At 36.7% G+C, this 15,726-nt stretch overlaps 1 protein-coding gene across 7 annotated transcripts in view; it reads left to right on the top strand.

The window, feature by feature from the left end:
• Positions 1–15,726, top strand: part of Aasdh (aminoadipate-semialdehyde dehydrogenase) — a 28,382-nt gene that overhangs the window by 7,994 nt on the left and 4,662 nt on the right. For 3 of the 7 annotated variants that reach the window (XM_015482129.2, XM_048784530.1, XM_048784531.1), the window contains 8 exons: positions 2,441–2,633; positions 4,692–4,933; positions 5,425–5,531; positions 6,182–6,354; positions 7,336–7,528; positions 8,694–8,809; positions 9,439–10,231; positions 15,056–15,219. In XM_015482129.2, coding sequence (XP_015337615.1) covers positions 2,441–2,633; positions 4,692–4,933; positions 5,425–5,531; positions 6,182–6,354; positions 7,336–7,528; positions 8,694–8,809; positions 9,439–10,231; positions 15,056–15,219 — 1,981 coding nt within the window. Of the gene's footprint in view, positions 1–530; positions 743–2,440; positions 2,634–4,691; positions 4,934–5,424; positions 5,532–6,181; positions 6,355–7,335; positions 7,529–8,693; positions 8,810–9,438; positions 10,232–15,055; positions 15,220–15,726 lie in introns of those variants that run through there. The other 4 variants (XM_048784532.1, XM_048784533.1, XM_048784534.1 and 1 more) reach the window with 3 other exon arrangements.

Here is a 15,726-nt window from a genome sequence, read left to right as displayed (position 1 = left end):
AAGTATATATATATATATATATATATATATATATATATATATATATATATATACACACACACACACACACACTTTAGTTGTAAAAAGATGGGGAGAAAAGACTTCTGTAGGAAGAATAAGTAAAGACAAATAGGTTCAGAAACACAAACAGGAGATGAGAAAGATTGTGATGATGCTATACTGAGTTGAAAGAGCCTTCCTGTCTCCTTCATGGCCAAAAACTTCCCCTGGGGGAAGGGATTTATGATAGGCTTTTCCTTGGTCTTCCTAGGAGGAAAAGTCACCCTGAGGAGGTGTTTTACTGCAGCCTCATTTCTCAGAAGTTTCTGCTTTTAATCAGAAAAAGGAAGCTCCATGAAGGTTTCTTCTCTTTTTTGGGGGGTACCAGGGTTGAACTCATGGGGCACTTGACCACTGAGCCACATCCCCAGCCCTATTTTGTATTTTATTTAGAGACATGATCTCACTGAGTTGCTTAGCACCTTGCCATTGCTGAGGCTGGCTTTGAACTCTCGGTCCTCCTGCCTTAGCCTCCCAAGCTGCTGGGATTACAAGTGTGTGCCACTGTGCCTGGCTGAAAGTTTCTTCTTGATTTGTTGAATCTCAAATGTCTTCTGCTTAAAGAAATAACATAACAACTTCAGGACTCTTGAGTGTGTCCTCATACAACCATATGTGCTTCATATTGTGGTTGGAAAATTAAGAACCAGTGTATTAGACAACCATCACAGTATCACAAATAGTAAGTTCAAACATTCCTTCCATTCCACCTTTTCTTCTTTCCTCCTTCAAAATCTCTTCTTTTTTTCAGGTTTTCTTATATTGAATACATCTGTTATGGTTTAGATATGAGGTATACCCCCAAAGCTCATGTGTTTTCAGGTTATCTCTGCTTTTAGATACAGTGGGTTTTCTGTGCCATAGGTTCAATGCTGACTTTCCATGCCCTATAATATCCTAACCATATATTCTTGTTCTACTCTCTGTTTAGATCCTGTGAGGAAAATGCCAAATAGTGGGGAAAGGGAGTTAAGGGTCTCTATTAAGCATCATTGAAAAAACTATCTCAGAATATGATTTCTACTAGAATAAACCCAGGAGGATATATTAGGGTTAAAACAAGGAATTGGCCTACACAATTGTGGGAGTAGGCAAAAGTCCATAGGCAGGCAGTCAGGAAAGGATGATCAGGAGCAGGCTGGAACCCCAGGGGCATCAGATTAACAACAGGCTAGTCAGAAAAGAACCCAGGCAGAAGGAAGTTAATTGCAGACCCAGATGGTGTCTCTGGGCTCTTCAGAAAAGGGCTCACCCTTCTAATAAAGGTCTCAACTGATTATATCCAACCAATTCAACATAATCTCCTAATTGATAAAAGAGGCTGATTAATGCTTTTAGATTAGGCCAGTTGCACACCTGTAATCCCAGTGGTTTAGAAGCTAGGGCAAGAGAATATCAAGTTTAGAGTCAGCCTCAGCAACTTCGTGAGACCTTCACAAAATGAAAAATGAAAAAATAAAAAATGGGATGTATCTCAATGGTAAAGTACCTATCAATCCCAATACACACCACACACACACACACACACATACATACACGATTCGATTAGGTTCTTTTTTTATATATAAATTTTTTTAATTGTACATGGACACATATATTTATTTTTTATTCATTTGTTTTTATATGGTGCTGAGAACCCAGGGCCTCATGCATACGAGGCATGCACTCTACCACTGAGCCACAACCCCAGCCAAGATTAGGGTTTTTTAAAATATTTTTTTAGTTGTAGTTGGACACAATACCTTTATTTTATTTGTTTATTTTTATGTCATGCGGAGGTTCGAACCCAGCACCTCTCACATGCTAGGCGAGTGCTTTTCTACTGAGCTACAATCCCAGCCCTAGATTAGGGTTTGATTGAATAACGGGGAAGAGTGTGTGTGCTACCAAGTGGCAGCTGCCACCCTGCTGTTCTTCATCTCTCTCACCCTAAGGAGAAGCATGCTAGAAAGGCAATTCTGGGAACTACAGTTCTGTCTATCCAAGTTAATATATCAGAAAACCATCATAAGGACAGGTGCAGTGGCGCACACCTGTAATCCCAGCAATTTGGAAGGCTGAGGCAGGAAGATCCAAGTTCAAAGCCAGTGAGGGATATGGCTCATTGGTTAAGTGCCCCTGGGTTCAGTTCTTGGTATCAGCAAAAAAGAAAGCCATAACTGATGATAAAATATATCTAATAAAAAAATGAATATTGCTTTAAACTGACTTTAATCCTTTTATAAAAAGGATTTCCAGAATTAATAGCACTATTTTTGTTAATCTAAAGGAAGAATAAAATTGCACAACATTCAGAAACTTAATCATCATAAATATTTTTTTAGAGTCTGTGTTTACAAAATGTTAGACATTCTTATGACTACCTTCTGTTTTGCCTTAGGGTACTTTTTGACATCACGCAAGATGATGTTTTGTTTCTGGCTTCACCTCTGACCTTTGATCCTTCCGTTGTGGAAATGTTTGTGGCTCTATCAAGTGGTGCCTCTCTGCTTATCATACCACCTTCTGTCAAAGTGCTCTCATCAAAATTAGCTGAGGTTCTCTTTTCCCATCACAGAGTGACTGTTCTGCAGGTACATTTTAGGAGCAAATGAAGTGTTTTGGTTTTTATTATTTAATATTTTAGATGTTTTAGGGAAATTTTATATTTCTTTAGTTCTTTGCAATAGATTAATGATAATCAAGTTAGATTACCAAGTACTATCCCTTTATGATGTCATTTGTTTATTTAAAAATTTAAAAATCAGTTAATTCTATTAAGAAAATTATTTTATTGTGGATTTGGTGCTTACTATATAATAACTAAAGGAATTTGATTCAGATCTTTTGGACATGCTATGGGATATCTCCTATCTTAAAATTTAAGTGTATCAAAAGCTAACATAAGTAAATTATAATTGACTTAGGAATTTAAATTTTTATATCAGTGCATTTACAATAACCTCTAAAAACATTTTTGAAGTTTGGCCTTCTAAAATGCTTTTCAAATGTGTACTTGGGAAGTATATGGTACACAAACCTAAAGATATTACATTGTAAATGGTTAAAGAGAGAATTAACAAAATTATGTACATATCATGATATCTTAAGTGTTTAGTTTAGCTGCTATGGAACTGTGTTTAATCCATAAATAGAAATATTAATTTCATATGGTATGTAAATTAAATGAGAATGGTATAGCACAGTTCCTGGTATGTATGTGTCTCAGATTATGTGAATTTTTATAACAAAACACCATAAACTGGGTAGCTTATAAATAACAGAAATTTATTTATCATAGTTTTGGGATCTGGGAAGCCCAGGATCAGGCCCCAGCAGATTGAGTTTTAAGTGAGGGCCTGCTCATTGATTCATGGATCATTTTCTTAACTGGATCCTCACATGATGGAAGGGCCAAGGGTCTCTCTTGGGCCTCTTTTTTTTTTTTTTTTTTGGTGCNGCCAAGTATGGTGAGCCTGTATTGCCAGTAGCTCAGGAGGCTGAGGTAGGGGATGCGCAATCAAGGTGCTAAGCAAACTCAGTGAGACCCTGTCTCTAAATAAAATACAAAATAGGGCTTGGGATGTGGCTCAGTGGTTGAGTGCCCCTGAGTTTAATCCCCAGCACCCAAAAAAAAAAAAAAAATCTTTAAACAAACTTTGAATTGAAGGAAACTTCTCAAATCATAAAGGGCGTCTATTGTTAAAAAAACAACTAGGACTGGGGCCATAGCTCAGTGGTAGAGCACCTGCCTAGCAAGCAAGAGGCCTGGAGTCCAATTCCCAATAACACACACACATACACACACGCACACACACACGCACACACGCAAAAACCAAACTACAGCTGATGAAACTCTGAATGCTCTCATCTTAAGATTTAGAACAAGGCAAAGGTATTTGCTTTTACCACTTTTCAGCATTGTTTTGGCGGTTCTAGCCAACACAATAAGATAAAAAGAAAAGGAAGAGAAGGAGGAAGAGGGAGAAGGAGAAGAAAAGAATTAAAGTCATCTACATTGGATAGGAGGAAATAAAACTCTTCATACACAGATGACATGATCTTATAGAAAATCCTAGGGGTAGGATCAGGATGAAGAAGGGAAGACTACTAGAATTAATAAACACATTTATCATTTTAACTTTAAATCTTTTCTTATAAACTATATAATGAAACAACTAATATTTTTGCATACCTTTTTTCCTAAAGCATAATCCCTGTCCCCATAAAAAAAGATAATGCATACATCAATCGTTTTCTAAATATGATTTGCCATTTGATATGTATTTACAGAGTAATCACAGCAGCTCAGGAGGCTGAGTCAAGAGGATCTAGAGTTCAAAACCAGCCTCAGCAATGCCAAGGCGTTAAGCAACTCAGTGAGACCCTATCTCTAAATATAAAGTACAAAAAATAGGGCTGGGGATGTGGCTCAGCGGTTCAATCCCTGGTACCAAAAAAAAAAAGAGGCCCAAGAGAGACCCTTGGCCCCTCCATCATGTGAGGACACAGTGAAGAAAATGATCCATGAATCAATGAGCAATAATTTTATGGCTGTGAACTTCAAATGCATTGCTGTGAATTAATTATTACAGTGTTTACCTTCTCAAGAAGTGAGTAGACAGAAAGAAATTATTTTAATGTATCTGCAGGCAACGCCAACATTGCTTAGAAGATTTGGATCTCAGCTTATTAAGTCAACTGTTTTATCATCTAGTACTTCTCTTCGGGTGTTAGCCCTCGGTGGGGAAGCATTCCCATCATTGACTGTTCTCAAAAGCTGGAGAGGAGAAGGCAATAAAACACAGATATTCAACATTTATGGTGTCACAGAGGTATCAAGTTGGGCGACCACTTATAGGATTCCAGAGAAGATTCTTAACTCTACTTTGAAGTAAGGATTTTAATTATTCCAGAGAGGAAATTGTGTTTTTTTCAGGATTTTAGTGCCACGAGTAGGGTTTTTGTTGTTGGTGTTTTTGAATTTTGGGGGGGGTTGGGTTTGGGGTTGGTTGGTGCTTGTGATTGAACCCAGGGCCTCGAATGCCAAGCATATACTCTACCCCTGAGCTATATGCCTACCCCCTGCTAACTGTATTTTGATAGGCACAGGAGTAATAATTTTAGAAACCCTATTTACCTATTATTTTAAGTTAGGAATCCTTATTATAACTGGTGCTGAGATCCTGCTAGAACTTTTTGTGACTAAATTATAATGAACAATATACGTGACAACATTTCCACCTAACCATTTCCTATTGGAAATCTTTGATTTATAATAAACTTCCTTTTTTTCTTTATTTGGTGTAGTATGATTTAAATACACTAGGAAATATTCTTTTCAAGTGTAAAATTTTAAATCTACTTTGGGTTTGTTTTTCCTAGATGTGATTTGCCTGTACAACTGGGATTTCCTTTGCTTGGAACTGTAGTTGAAGTCAGAGATACAAATGGATTCACAATTCAAGAAGGCAGTGGCCAAGTATTTTTAGGTTCTTTTACATTTGTTGATTGGCAATAATTTTTTTTTTTTTCAGGAAGAACAACTAATGTGTTTATCTTATTCTTGATTTTTATAATGTCTAATGTGCTTTTCAGTTGTAATTTTCAATCTCATTCTCAATCATGAAATATTTCATGTTGCCATAATTATATACAGTGTCTAATACTCTAATTAATTTAGAAACTAACTTGGACTGTTATATAAAAAATAATATTTAATGATTATTATAGAATTTTTAAAAATAACATTTTTACAAATAAGCTTGTTATGTCTAATTTTTTTTTTTTTTTTTGGTACTGGGGATTGAACTCACAGGCACTCAACCACTGAGACCCATTCCCAGCCCCATTTTGTATTTTATTTAGAGACAGGGTCTCACTGAGTTGCTAAGCACCTTGCTTTTGCTAAACTCCCGATCCTCCTGCCTCCTGAGCCAATGAGATTACAGGTGTGCGCCACCATACCTGGCCTGAAGTTAGGTCTAATTTTATCTGGCAGCATTTAAAAGTGAGCCCCCTTTTAATATAAATGTTCAAATTTTGAGTGTTAGTAATTGAGTTTGAAGTTGTAGTGAAGTTTATGATTTTAAAATATATTTTCCATGCATTTTTATGACATTGGTGTTTATATCTTTGGAAGGTGGCAAAAACAGAGTGTGTTTTGTTGATGATGAAATAACAGTACCTCTTGGCACAATGCGAGCCACAGGAGACTTTGTGACTGTGAAAGATGGAGAGATGTTTTTCTTGGGTCGAAAGGACAGTCAGATCAAACGCCATGGTAAACGTCTTAACATCGAGCTTCTGCAGCAGGTATAGCTATTTAAATATTAAGTATCTATTAATACATGTATGTATTGGAGGTGATTACCACCAATTTTCTATACCAGGTTCTTTTATCAATTATTTTTGTCTGAGATTTTTGTGTTGGTGATGAATCACACTAAATATTCAGTATGCCTCTTATTCCCAGCATAAATAGAGTTGTTTTTTTTTAGAACCAAGGATTGAACCCAGAGGCACTCTACCACTGAGCTATATCCCTGGCCCTTTTTATTTTTTATTTTGAGACAGGGTCTCACTAAGTTGCTGAGACTGATCTTGAACTTGTGATCCTCTTGCTTCATCCTCCCAAGTCACTGGAATTAAAAATATTGGCATGTGCCACTGTGCCTGGAAGTGATTATTTTTTAAATTATCGACAGAATGGGTTTTGAGATCTGTGAAAGTAAATTTATTTGCTTTAGGACAATTTTTTTTTTTGGTACTAGGGCTTGAACTCAGGGGCACTTGACCACTGAGCCACGTCCCCAGCCTATTTTGTATTTAGAGACAGGGTCTCACTGAGTTGCTTAGTGCCTCACTTTTGCTGAGGCTGGCTTTGAACTCACGATTCTCCTGCATCAGCCTCCTGAGCTGCTGGGGTTATAGGTGTGTAGGTGTGTCCTACCATCCCCAGCGCAGTTTTTTAAAAAGATCTCTAGGATATTCCAGAATTTAATTAGCTATACTTTTTTTTTTTTTTTTAATCAGTGATTGAACCCAGAGTGCTTAGACATTGAACCATATCCCCAGCCCTTTTATTTATTTTTTTTTATTTTTATTTTTTTTTGAGACAGTGTCTTGCTAAGTTGCTGAGGCTGGTTTGAATTTATAATCCTCCTGCCTCAACCTCCCTAGTTGCTGGGATTACAGGTGTGTGTCTGGGCCTGGCCACTGTACTGATTTCAGACATAAAAAATTAGAACATCAAAGTTTGTCTTCATTGGCAAATTGGAATATTCTCTCTTATAGGTTGCTGAAGAACTTCAGCAAGTGGAATCTTGTGCAGTTACATGGTATAATCAAGAAAAATTAATTCTCTTCATAGTATCCAAAGATGATTTAGTGAAGGATTACATTTTTAAAGAACTGCAGAAATACCTTCCAAATCATGCAATCCCAGACGAGATTGTGCTGATTGATACTCTGCCATTTACGTCTCATGGTAAAATAATTTAAAGCAGCTATATTCAATGATGACAGATAATACTAAGTGTATTCATACTAGTTTAGTGGCCACATAAATCTCTATTATGATAAATGATACTAGTATTTCTTGTACTAGAACCTCTGTTAAATACTTTGTATAATTAACCCATTTTCAGAAAATCCTGTGGGTAGGTGATATTATTCCCATTTATAGCTGAGGAAAATAAGATTAAAAGAGGTGAGCTAATTTTCCCAAAATCACTTTGTTAGTTTGTGCTTGTATTAATCAGGATTCTATAGAGACACAGGACTGATTTTTAGATACATATATAAAAAGGAGATTTATTATAAGAAATTGTCTCATGTGCTTATAGAGGCTGAGAAATCCCATGCTCTTTCTACAACGTGGAGACCCAGGAAAGCTATTGGTATAATTCACACTGAATTTACAGGCCTCAAAATGATACAGACCCCACAGAGTAGGAGACGACAAGATAAGATGTCCTAGCTCAAACAGGCTCCTTCTTCTGTCTTTTGTTTTGTTCAGGACTTCTAGGGATTGGATGATAACCAACACTTGCGGGGGGGGGGGCAGTCTTCTTTCCTGAGTCCACTGATTCCTTAATCTCAATCGGAAATACTGTTATAGACACCAGATATAGTGTTTAATTGGGCATCCTGTGACCCACTCAAATTGACATATGAAATCAACCATTAAATAGTATTAAAATTCTGCCTAGCACTGTCTTTAAAATATGCTCCTAATGTTCATATTATATTACCTTCTCAACTTAATTTTTATTTACTGTATACTTCAAAATGTAATAATTCCTCACTTAACAGTACTATTTCTTTTAGCTCTTTAAATTACATAAATATTTAGCTCCTTTGCTCTTGGCTATTACTACATTCTTTGTAGCATTGGACTATTTTCTTAAGAATTGATTATCTTTTACAAACTATATGATTTCTATATGATTTCTTTGTAATGAAAATTATGCATGGCTAATGAAGATATAAAATATCTTTGAGACAAAATTTTATTTATTCATTTGTGGTATTGGGGATCAAACCCAGAGCCTTACACATGTAAGCATGTGCTCTACCACTGAACAACACTTGGCCCTGAGGGTAAATTTTAAATATTATTTTAAAATGTATTATTTCTCTTTTATATTAAGGCAAAATTGATGTTTCTGAGTTAAACAAGATATATTTAGACTACATGAATTCAAAGCCTGAAAAGAAACTCAATGGAAAAGAGGAGCTTTGGGAAAAATTACAGTTTTTATGGAAGGTACAACTTTTAAAATACAAGTTTATTATTAGGGAATGGTAGCATCCTGATAAGTCTGAAAAAAATTTCTAGGAATGTTATCAATGCCCCAAAGTCATTCAATTTATATAAAAATAAAAGTTAGTTTCTTAGACAAATTTCCCACCTTGAAATGTATTGGAAGCAAGGTAGTTAGGGTGTAGGTAGATGAGGCCTGTCTTGACTAATTTACATTTAGAATTATGTTATTAGTCCAGAACAACTTTAGTAACAGCCTGTGTTTCTGTTTAAAGAAATTTTTGTTTTTTAAAGTACTGGGGATTGAACCCAGTTCAATCTTAGTATCTTCGGGAGTTTATAATTAGTAAATCAGATGTTTTTGTTGCCTTGTTTCTTGTTTTATGGGTAGGAAGACTGCTCTAAAGGAAAGTATATTTTGAAATTGTATAATGAGTTTGTAACAGAATTGGTTAGCATAGTGTTTGTCTCCTTTTGATAAAGAAAAAAATTATTTTAATTATTACAATATCTATTTTGTATCTTGAGGTTTATATCTTCAATGTAGATACTGTGATCTTTGTATCTTACTTGTAAGTAATGGAGTCTTTGGTTTGGGGCTTTTACCATATTTCTTCCTTCTCTCACTCTAGTCTGTTCTGAGTCTCTCAGAAGATCTTTTGAAGGTTCCTGATGAATCGCTCTTCTTAAATAGTGGTGGAGATTCCTTGAAGTCCATACGGCTTCTTAATGAGATTGAGGAACTTGTTGGTACATCAGTACCTGGCCTTCTGGAAATTATTCTCAGCAGTTCCATTTTAGAAATTTACAATCACATTCTTCAAACAGTGTTTCCAGATGAAGACGAGACATTCAGCAAGAGTTATGCCACAAAGAGGAAACTCAGTGACACTAATCAAGAGGAAGCCAGTGGAAAATATTTATATCAGAAGTCTCTCCTGCCTTTAAGTTATGACAGTGAGATAAATGCCTTTATTGCATTGAGCAGAGGGAGTCAGATTTTGTCTCTAAATACTACTAGGTTTTTAACTATGTTAGGACATTACCCTTCAGCCTGTTCTGACTTCACTATACAGACCAACATTGAGAATTTGAAAAGCTTAAGTCCTCCAGCTATATTCAGGAAGTCAGAAGATCCATCCTATGTTGCAAAAGTTTGTGAAGAGGGGAAACCTGTGATAGGGGCTGAAAAATTGGAGTTACATGTTCGGTGGAGGTCGGACACAGGCAAATGTGTAGATGCTTCTCCTCTGGTTATAATACCAGCTGTTGATAAGTCTTCTGCAACTGTGTACATTGGCTCTCATTCTCACAGAATGAAGGCAGTTGACCTTTATTCTGGGAAGGTGAGATGGGAACAGACTTTGGGAGATCGTATTGAGTCATCAGCATGTGTATCTAAATGTGGAAACTTTATCATGGTGGGTAAGTTTCTGAATTTGAGGTTTGTCGGGTTAAATTGAATTACCTTACAATAATGCTAGTAGGGCCGAGTTAAATTTAAAAAAAATGGTGGGGGACTGGGGATGTAGGTCAGTGGAAAGTGCTTGCCTGACATGCATGAGGCTCTGGGTTTGATTTCTGCCTCCCACCCCACACACATTTTTTTGTTTAAAATATGTATGATGGTTTTGGTTGCTCCCAATGAATAATGATTTAGTCTGTGCTGAATAAATGTGGACCTTGGGAGTCAAAGTTCTTGGGTTTGAACTTAATGCCATAGATGTTATAAACTCTGACCTTTGGCAAGTTGCTGAACCTCTTTGAACTTCAGTTTTCTCATGGGAAAAATAATGAAATGTGTTGTTACATCACACATTTTCCCAAACTTAAGGACCTAGAGCCACAAACATTTATTATCTTACAGTTTTGTGTGTCAGGAATTTAGGAGCAACTTAGCAAGCCTGTCTCATGCAAAGTCTCTCATGTTTCTGTAACCATCTGAAGGCTTTACTTTGGCTAGAAAATCTGCTTCTGCCAAGATGGCTTATTCACATTGCTCTTGGCAGAGGGCCTCAGTTCTTTGCTGGGTCTTGATGGGAAGCTACATTTTGGGCCACATGAGCCCCTCCTCTGTAGGCTGCTTGACTGTCTTCACGTGGTAGCCAACTTCCCTCAGAATGAGTGATTAAGTGAGGAAGAACCCAGAACCGTTTATGACCCAGCCTCTAAACTTGTATACTATCATTTTGCTTTATTCCATTCATTAGAAGCCCACATTCAAGGGGAAGGGAATTAGACTCCATCTCTTGAAAGGAAGAAAAGCAAAGAATTTATGGACTTATTTTATTTTTATTTTTTGGTTTTGGAATTGAACCCAGGGGCACTTAACTACTGAGCCACATCCCCAACCCTTTTTATTTTTTATTTTGAGACAGTGTCTCACTAAGTTGCTGAGGCTAGCTTTGAACTCAAGTTACTGGGATTACAGTCGTACATCACTGCACCCAGTTATGGACTTAATTTAAAACTATAATCATCATAGAGCTTTTGGGAGGATTAAGTGAGGTGATTTTTTATGAACCCCTTAGTACCTTGCCAGGTAAGTACTAAACACCAGTTGCTTAGAAAGTGTTAGTTACTAGCTGCGGTTCAGTTCCTTAAGGTAGAGGTGACTTTGCTAGAAACGTGTGATGTCTCTCCCTCATTACACTTTTTACTCCCCCAGGTACATAAGGTTTCACTTTATATGCTCATGGAATCTCTCAAACTTTTCAGACTAAGTGCTTCGAAATTTGTACCCCTGCTTGTGCTGTGCTAGCTGGGACCTACTTGAATCTAAATTTGATAATTTCATTTTAAACACCTACATTTTGAAAATTATAGAAGAGGAAACTTTCAGTTTTACATGAGATTATCAGTTCTAGAGTAATGCCCATCCCGAAATTAACTTGTTGAAATTCCTGTTTGTATTCTGAGAAGCTAGACTGGGCATGAGTTCAAGCATCTTTGTTCTGGGTGACCACAGGCCTTGAGTCTAGATGCAAATTTAAAAATGCATAAAAGATTTGAACAGACAGATTGCAAATAAGCCTATGGAAGCTGCACTACATACTGGGCAAGTAGCTCACGTCTATAATCCCAGTGACTAGAGAGGCTGAAAAGTGAGGATCACAAGTTCGAGGCCACCTCAGCAGCTTTGCAAGGCCCTAAGCAACTTAGTGAGACCCTGTCTCAAAAATTAAAAAGGACTGGAGGAGGGACTGGGGTTGTGGCTTAGTGGTAGAATGATTGCCTTGCATGTGTGAGGCATTGGGTTCGATTCTTAGCACTATAAATATAAATAAATGAATAAAATAAAGTCCATCGACAATTAAAAAATAAAAATTAAAAAGGACTGGAGGAGATGGGGCTGGGGTTGTATCTCAGGGCAGGAGCGCTTGCCTAACACAGAGGAGGCACTGGGTTTGATCCTCAGCACCACATACAAATATAAAGGCATTGTGTTCATCTACAACTAACAGATTTAAAAAGAACTGGAAATGTAGCTCAGTGATAAAGTGCTCATGGGTTCAATCCCCAGTACTGGGGAAAAAAAAGAAAAAGAAAAGCTGTTCAACATCATTAGTCTAGGGAAAGGCAAGATACAAGTCCTATTTTGTTTGTTTTCTTTCATTTTTGCAATGTTGGGGATTGAACTCAAGGCCTCCTGCATATTAGGCCCACTCTTTACCACTGAGCTACATCCCCAGCCCTGGATATGAGTCTTTTATCAGATGTGTTTTCTCCCAGTCTGTTGCTTGTTTTATCATTTTCTTAACATGGTATCTTTATTTATTTATTTATTTTTCCTTTTTGAAGTACTAAGGATTGAACCCAGAGACCCTCTATCATTGAGTTACATCCCCAGCCCCGTTTTGTTTTTAAGACAGGGTCTTGCTAAATTACCCAGGCTGGCCTTAAATTTATGATCCTCTTGTATCCTGGGATAGTATCTTTTGAAGAGAAGTTCTTAATTTGATGAAATCTGTTTTTCCCCTGGTTCTGGGGATAGAACTCAGCAGCCCTCTACCACTGAGCTGTATTCCAGCCCTTTTTGTTTTTTATTTTGAGACAGGATCTTGCTAAATTATGCAAGGTGGCCTTGAACTCGGTTGGTCTTGCCTCTGCGTCCTGAGTTGCTGGGATTACAGGTATGTGCTACCACACCCAGCTCAATTTATTTGTTTTATTTATTTTTTATTGAGTTGTGCTTTAGGTGTTATATCTAAGCAATCTTTGCCTAACCCTTAGCCACAATGATTTTCTTATATACATATTTTTGGAATTGAATTCAACTGAAAGAAATATTATTACTAAGCAGGAGTTTGCTATTTGTGTGCCACTAAGTAGTCTCTTTCAGAAAAAAGACATCACAGGGGCAAGGATTGTGGCTCATCGGTAGGGCACTCGTCTAGCACGTGTGAGGCTCTGGGTTCGATCCTCAGCATCACATACAAAAAATAAATAAAATAAAGGTATTGTGTCCAATTACTTCTTAAAAAAAAAAATACAGCACAAAAAGTATATTGGAAATTGAACCTCAAGTGAGCAGCAAACGGTCATGGCCATGGGCATTACCATCTAGAGAATGGAGGCCAATGAGATTTCCCCAAATAACTGTCCTCAAATGCTTATGATTTACATATGGATACATTACACAGAAGTTGAGTAATCTCTTCTTTGTAGATTTTGACCACTCCTGCTTCTAGCTAGGTATTTGACTATAACCAAGATCAGGGATCCCTACCCTGTCTTCTCATCCATGGCTGTAATCTGGGAAAAGCAGTCTATTGTCATTATTAAGAATACAGACTCTATGACTCAAAATGGGATACGGAGGAAGAGCATGAGAAGAAGACTACCACTAAATAGGGAAGAGAGGTGGGAGGGAAAAAGAGGGAGAAGGGGAGTTGCACGGAAGATGGAAGGAGAACCTCATTGTTATACAGAATACATATATGATGTTGTAATGAGAAAAAAAAAAAAGTGGGTCACATTAGATTGGATAGAGAGAAAGGATGGGAGAGGAGGGAGGAGTAGGGAGGATAGGAAGGGCAGCAGAATAGAATAGAAAATATGATTGATGTATGTACATTCCATGTGTGTATTATATGTCAAAATACATTCTGCTGTCATGTATGACTAAAAAAAAAATAAAAATAAATCGTATGGTAAAAAAAGAATACAGACTCTAGAACTTCACTTCTTAGATTTAAATACTGGCTCTGCCACATGTTACCTTTTTAGTTTTGCCCAAGTGACTTAATCTCTCTGTGTTTCAATGTTGTCATCTGTAGAAGGCAGATAGTGCTTTTTTACATAGTGCTTACTTCACTGTGAGTTATTTAAATAAGTTAGTGGATATATAATACTTTGCATAGTGCCTGACACTTAGTAAATGCTCAGTGAACATTAACTATTAATAATGTTCACCTTTCTTGTTTACAGTAACCCTTGTAAGTAGATGAATCCACATTCTGCACATTCTGCAGAAGAATAAACTGAGTTTCACTGGTGCTGGATGATTTGCTCAGTGTCAGCCCTGGTGAAATCTGAATCCATATTTATCAAATCCTTTCTCTGCCACACCATGCTTTATTGTGTTCTTGGTTGTGAAGCACTTCATAGTACTTATTAATAATTAGCAGATGATGTGTTGCATGCCTATAGTCACAGCTACTCAGGAGGCTAGATAGCGTGAGCAACTTAATGAGACAATGTCTCCAAATAAAACGTAAAAATGGCTGAGAATGTAGCTCAGTGGTAGAGCATCCTTGGGTTCAATACCACACACACAAAAAAGGTATGACTACTAAATAGGTGTTTTACATAAATGACTACTGTTCATTCAGTTTCTGCTTTACGTTGCTGAAATTTAAATTAGATGAGTGAACATAGAGACTACATACATAAGAAGAGCATCCAATACAAATTGTTATGATTTAGGCTAAAGAGTTATTTTCTAACTTCTGGAATCCAAGGTTTGGGGTGTAGCTGAGCTGGAGAAGTCCTCAGGAGTCTATTGTGAACACATTGATCTAGGTTCTCTGGCCTGGGTTACTCTAGGAGTTTCTTGGGCCTCGCAGGAAAATAACAAAGATAAATAGTAGAAAAGTTAGGTCAGGAAGGAAACAGTCTGGGTAATAGGCTAATGAATCTGTGCTGAATGGAACATTAACCAATAAATCTCAGATGAGGCCACTTTAAAAAAAGTTATCTTCCAGTGATGTATTTAAATCTCATCTTTTATATTTTGTTTCTCTGTAGGCTGTTACAATGGATTAGTTTATGTTTTGAAAAGTATGAATGGAGAAAAATACTGGATGTTTACTACTGAGGATGCTGTCAAAAGCTCAGCGACCATGGATCCCACCACAGGCTTTTTTTATATTGGATCTCATGACAAGCATGTGTATGCTTTAGATATTTATGTAAGCATTCACCTCATTAGTCTTGTACTGTAAGCATAGAGGAGTTAGAAACTATCAGGTGCTGTTGACTTTAGGAATAGGTATTAACTATTAAGAAGGGGTTAATTAAGTTTTAATATCATAAGGTTTTTTTATTAGATTTTTATTGTAATACATAGCAGTTCTTAAGGCATTTTTAATGTCTTTACCAAATTTAGCACAAATACATTTTGAAGTATAAAAAAACTTAGAATTACTATCTTTTTTTAAAATTTTTTTTAATTGCAGTTGGACACAATACCTTTATTTTTATTTATTTTTTTAATGTGGTGCTGAGGATCGAACCCAGTGCCTCACATGTGCTAGGTGAGTGCTCTATGGCTGAGCCACAACCTCAGCCCCTAGAATTATTATCTTAACAATAGAAAAAAATTACAAAGTAAGATATCAGTAAGATATTTTAAGACCTGGTTATGTAAAAATACTAAGTTAATGTAAGAATTATAAAAATAGAAGAAACAAGCTGGG

The sequence above is a fragment of the Marmota marmota genome, unplaced genomic scaffold (assembly GCF_001458135.2).
Source record: "Marmota marmota marmota unplaced genomic scaffold, marMar, whole genome shotgun sequence".
Classification (NCBI taxonomy): domain Eukaryota; kingdom Metazoa; phylum Chordata; class Mammalia; order Rodentia; family Sciuridae; genus Marmota; species Marmota marmota.
The sequence above is the reverse complement of the archived record's forward strand: the minus strand, read 5'-3'. Positions and strand labels throughout refer to the sequence as shown.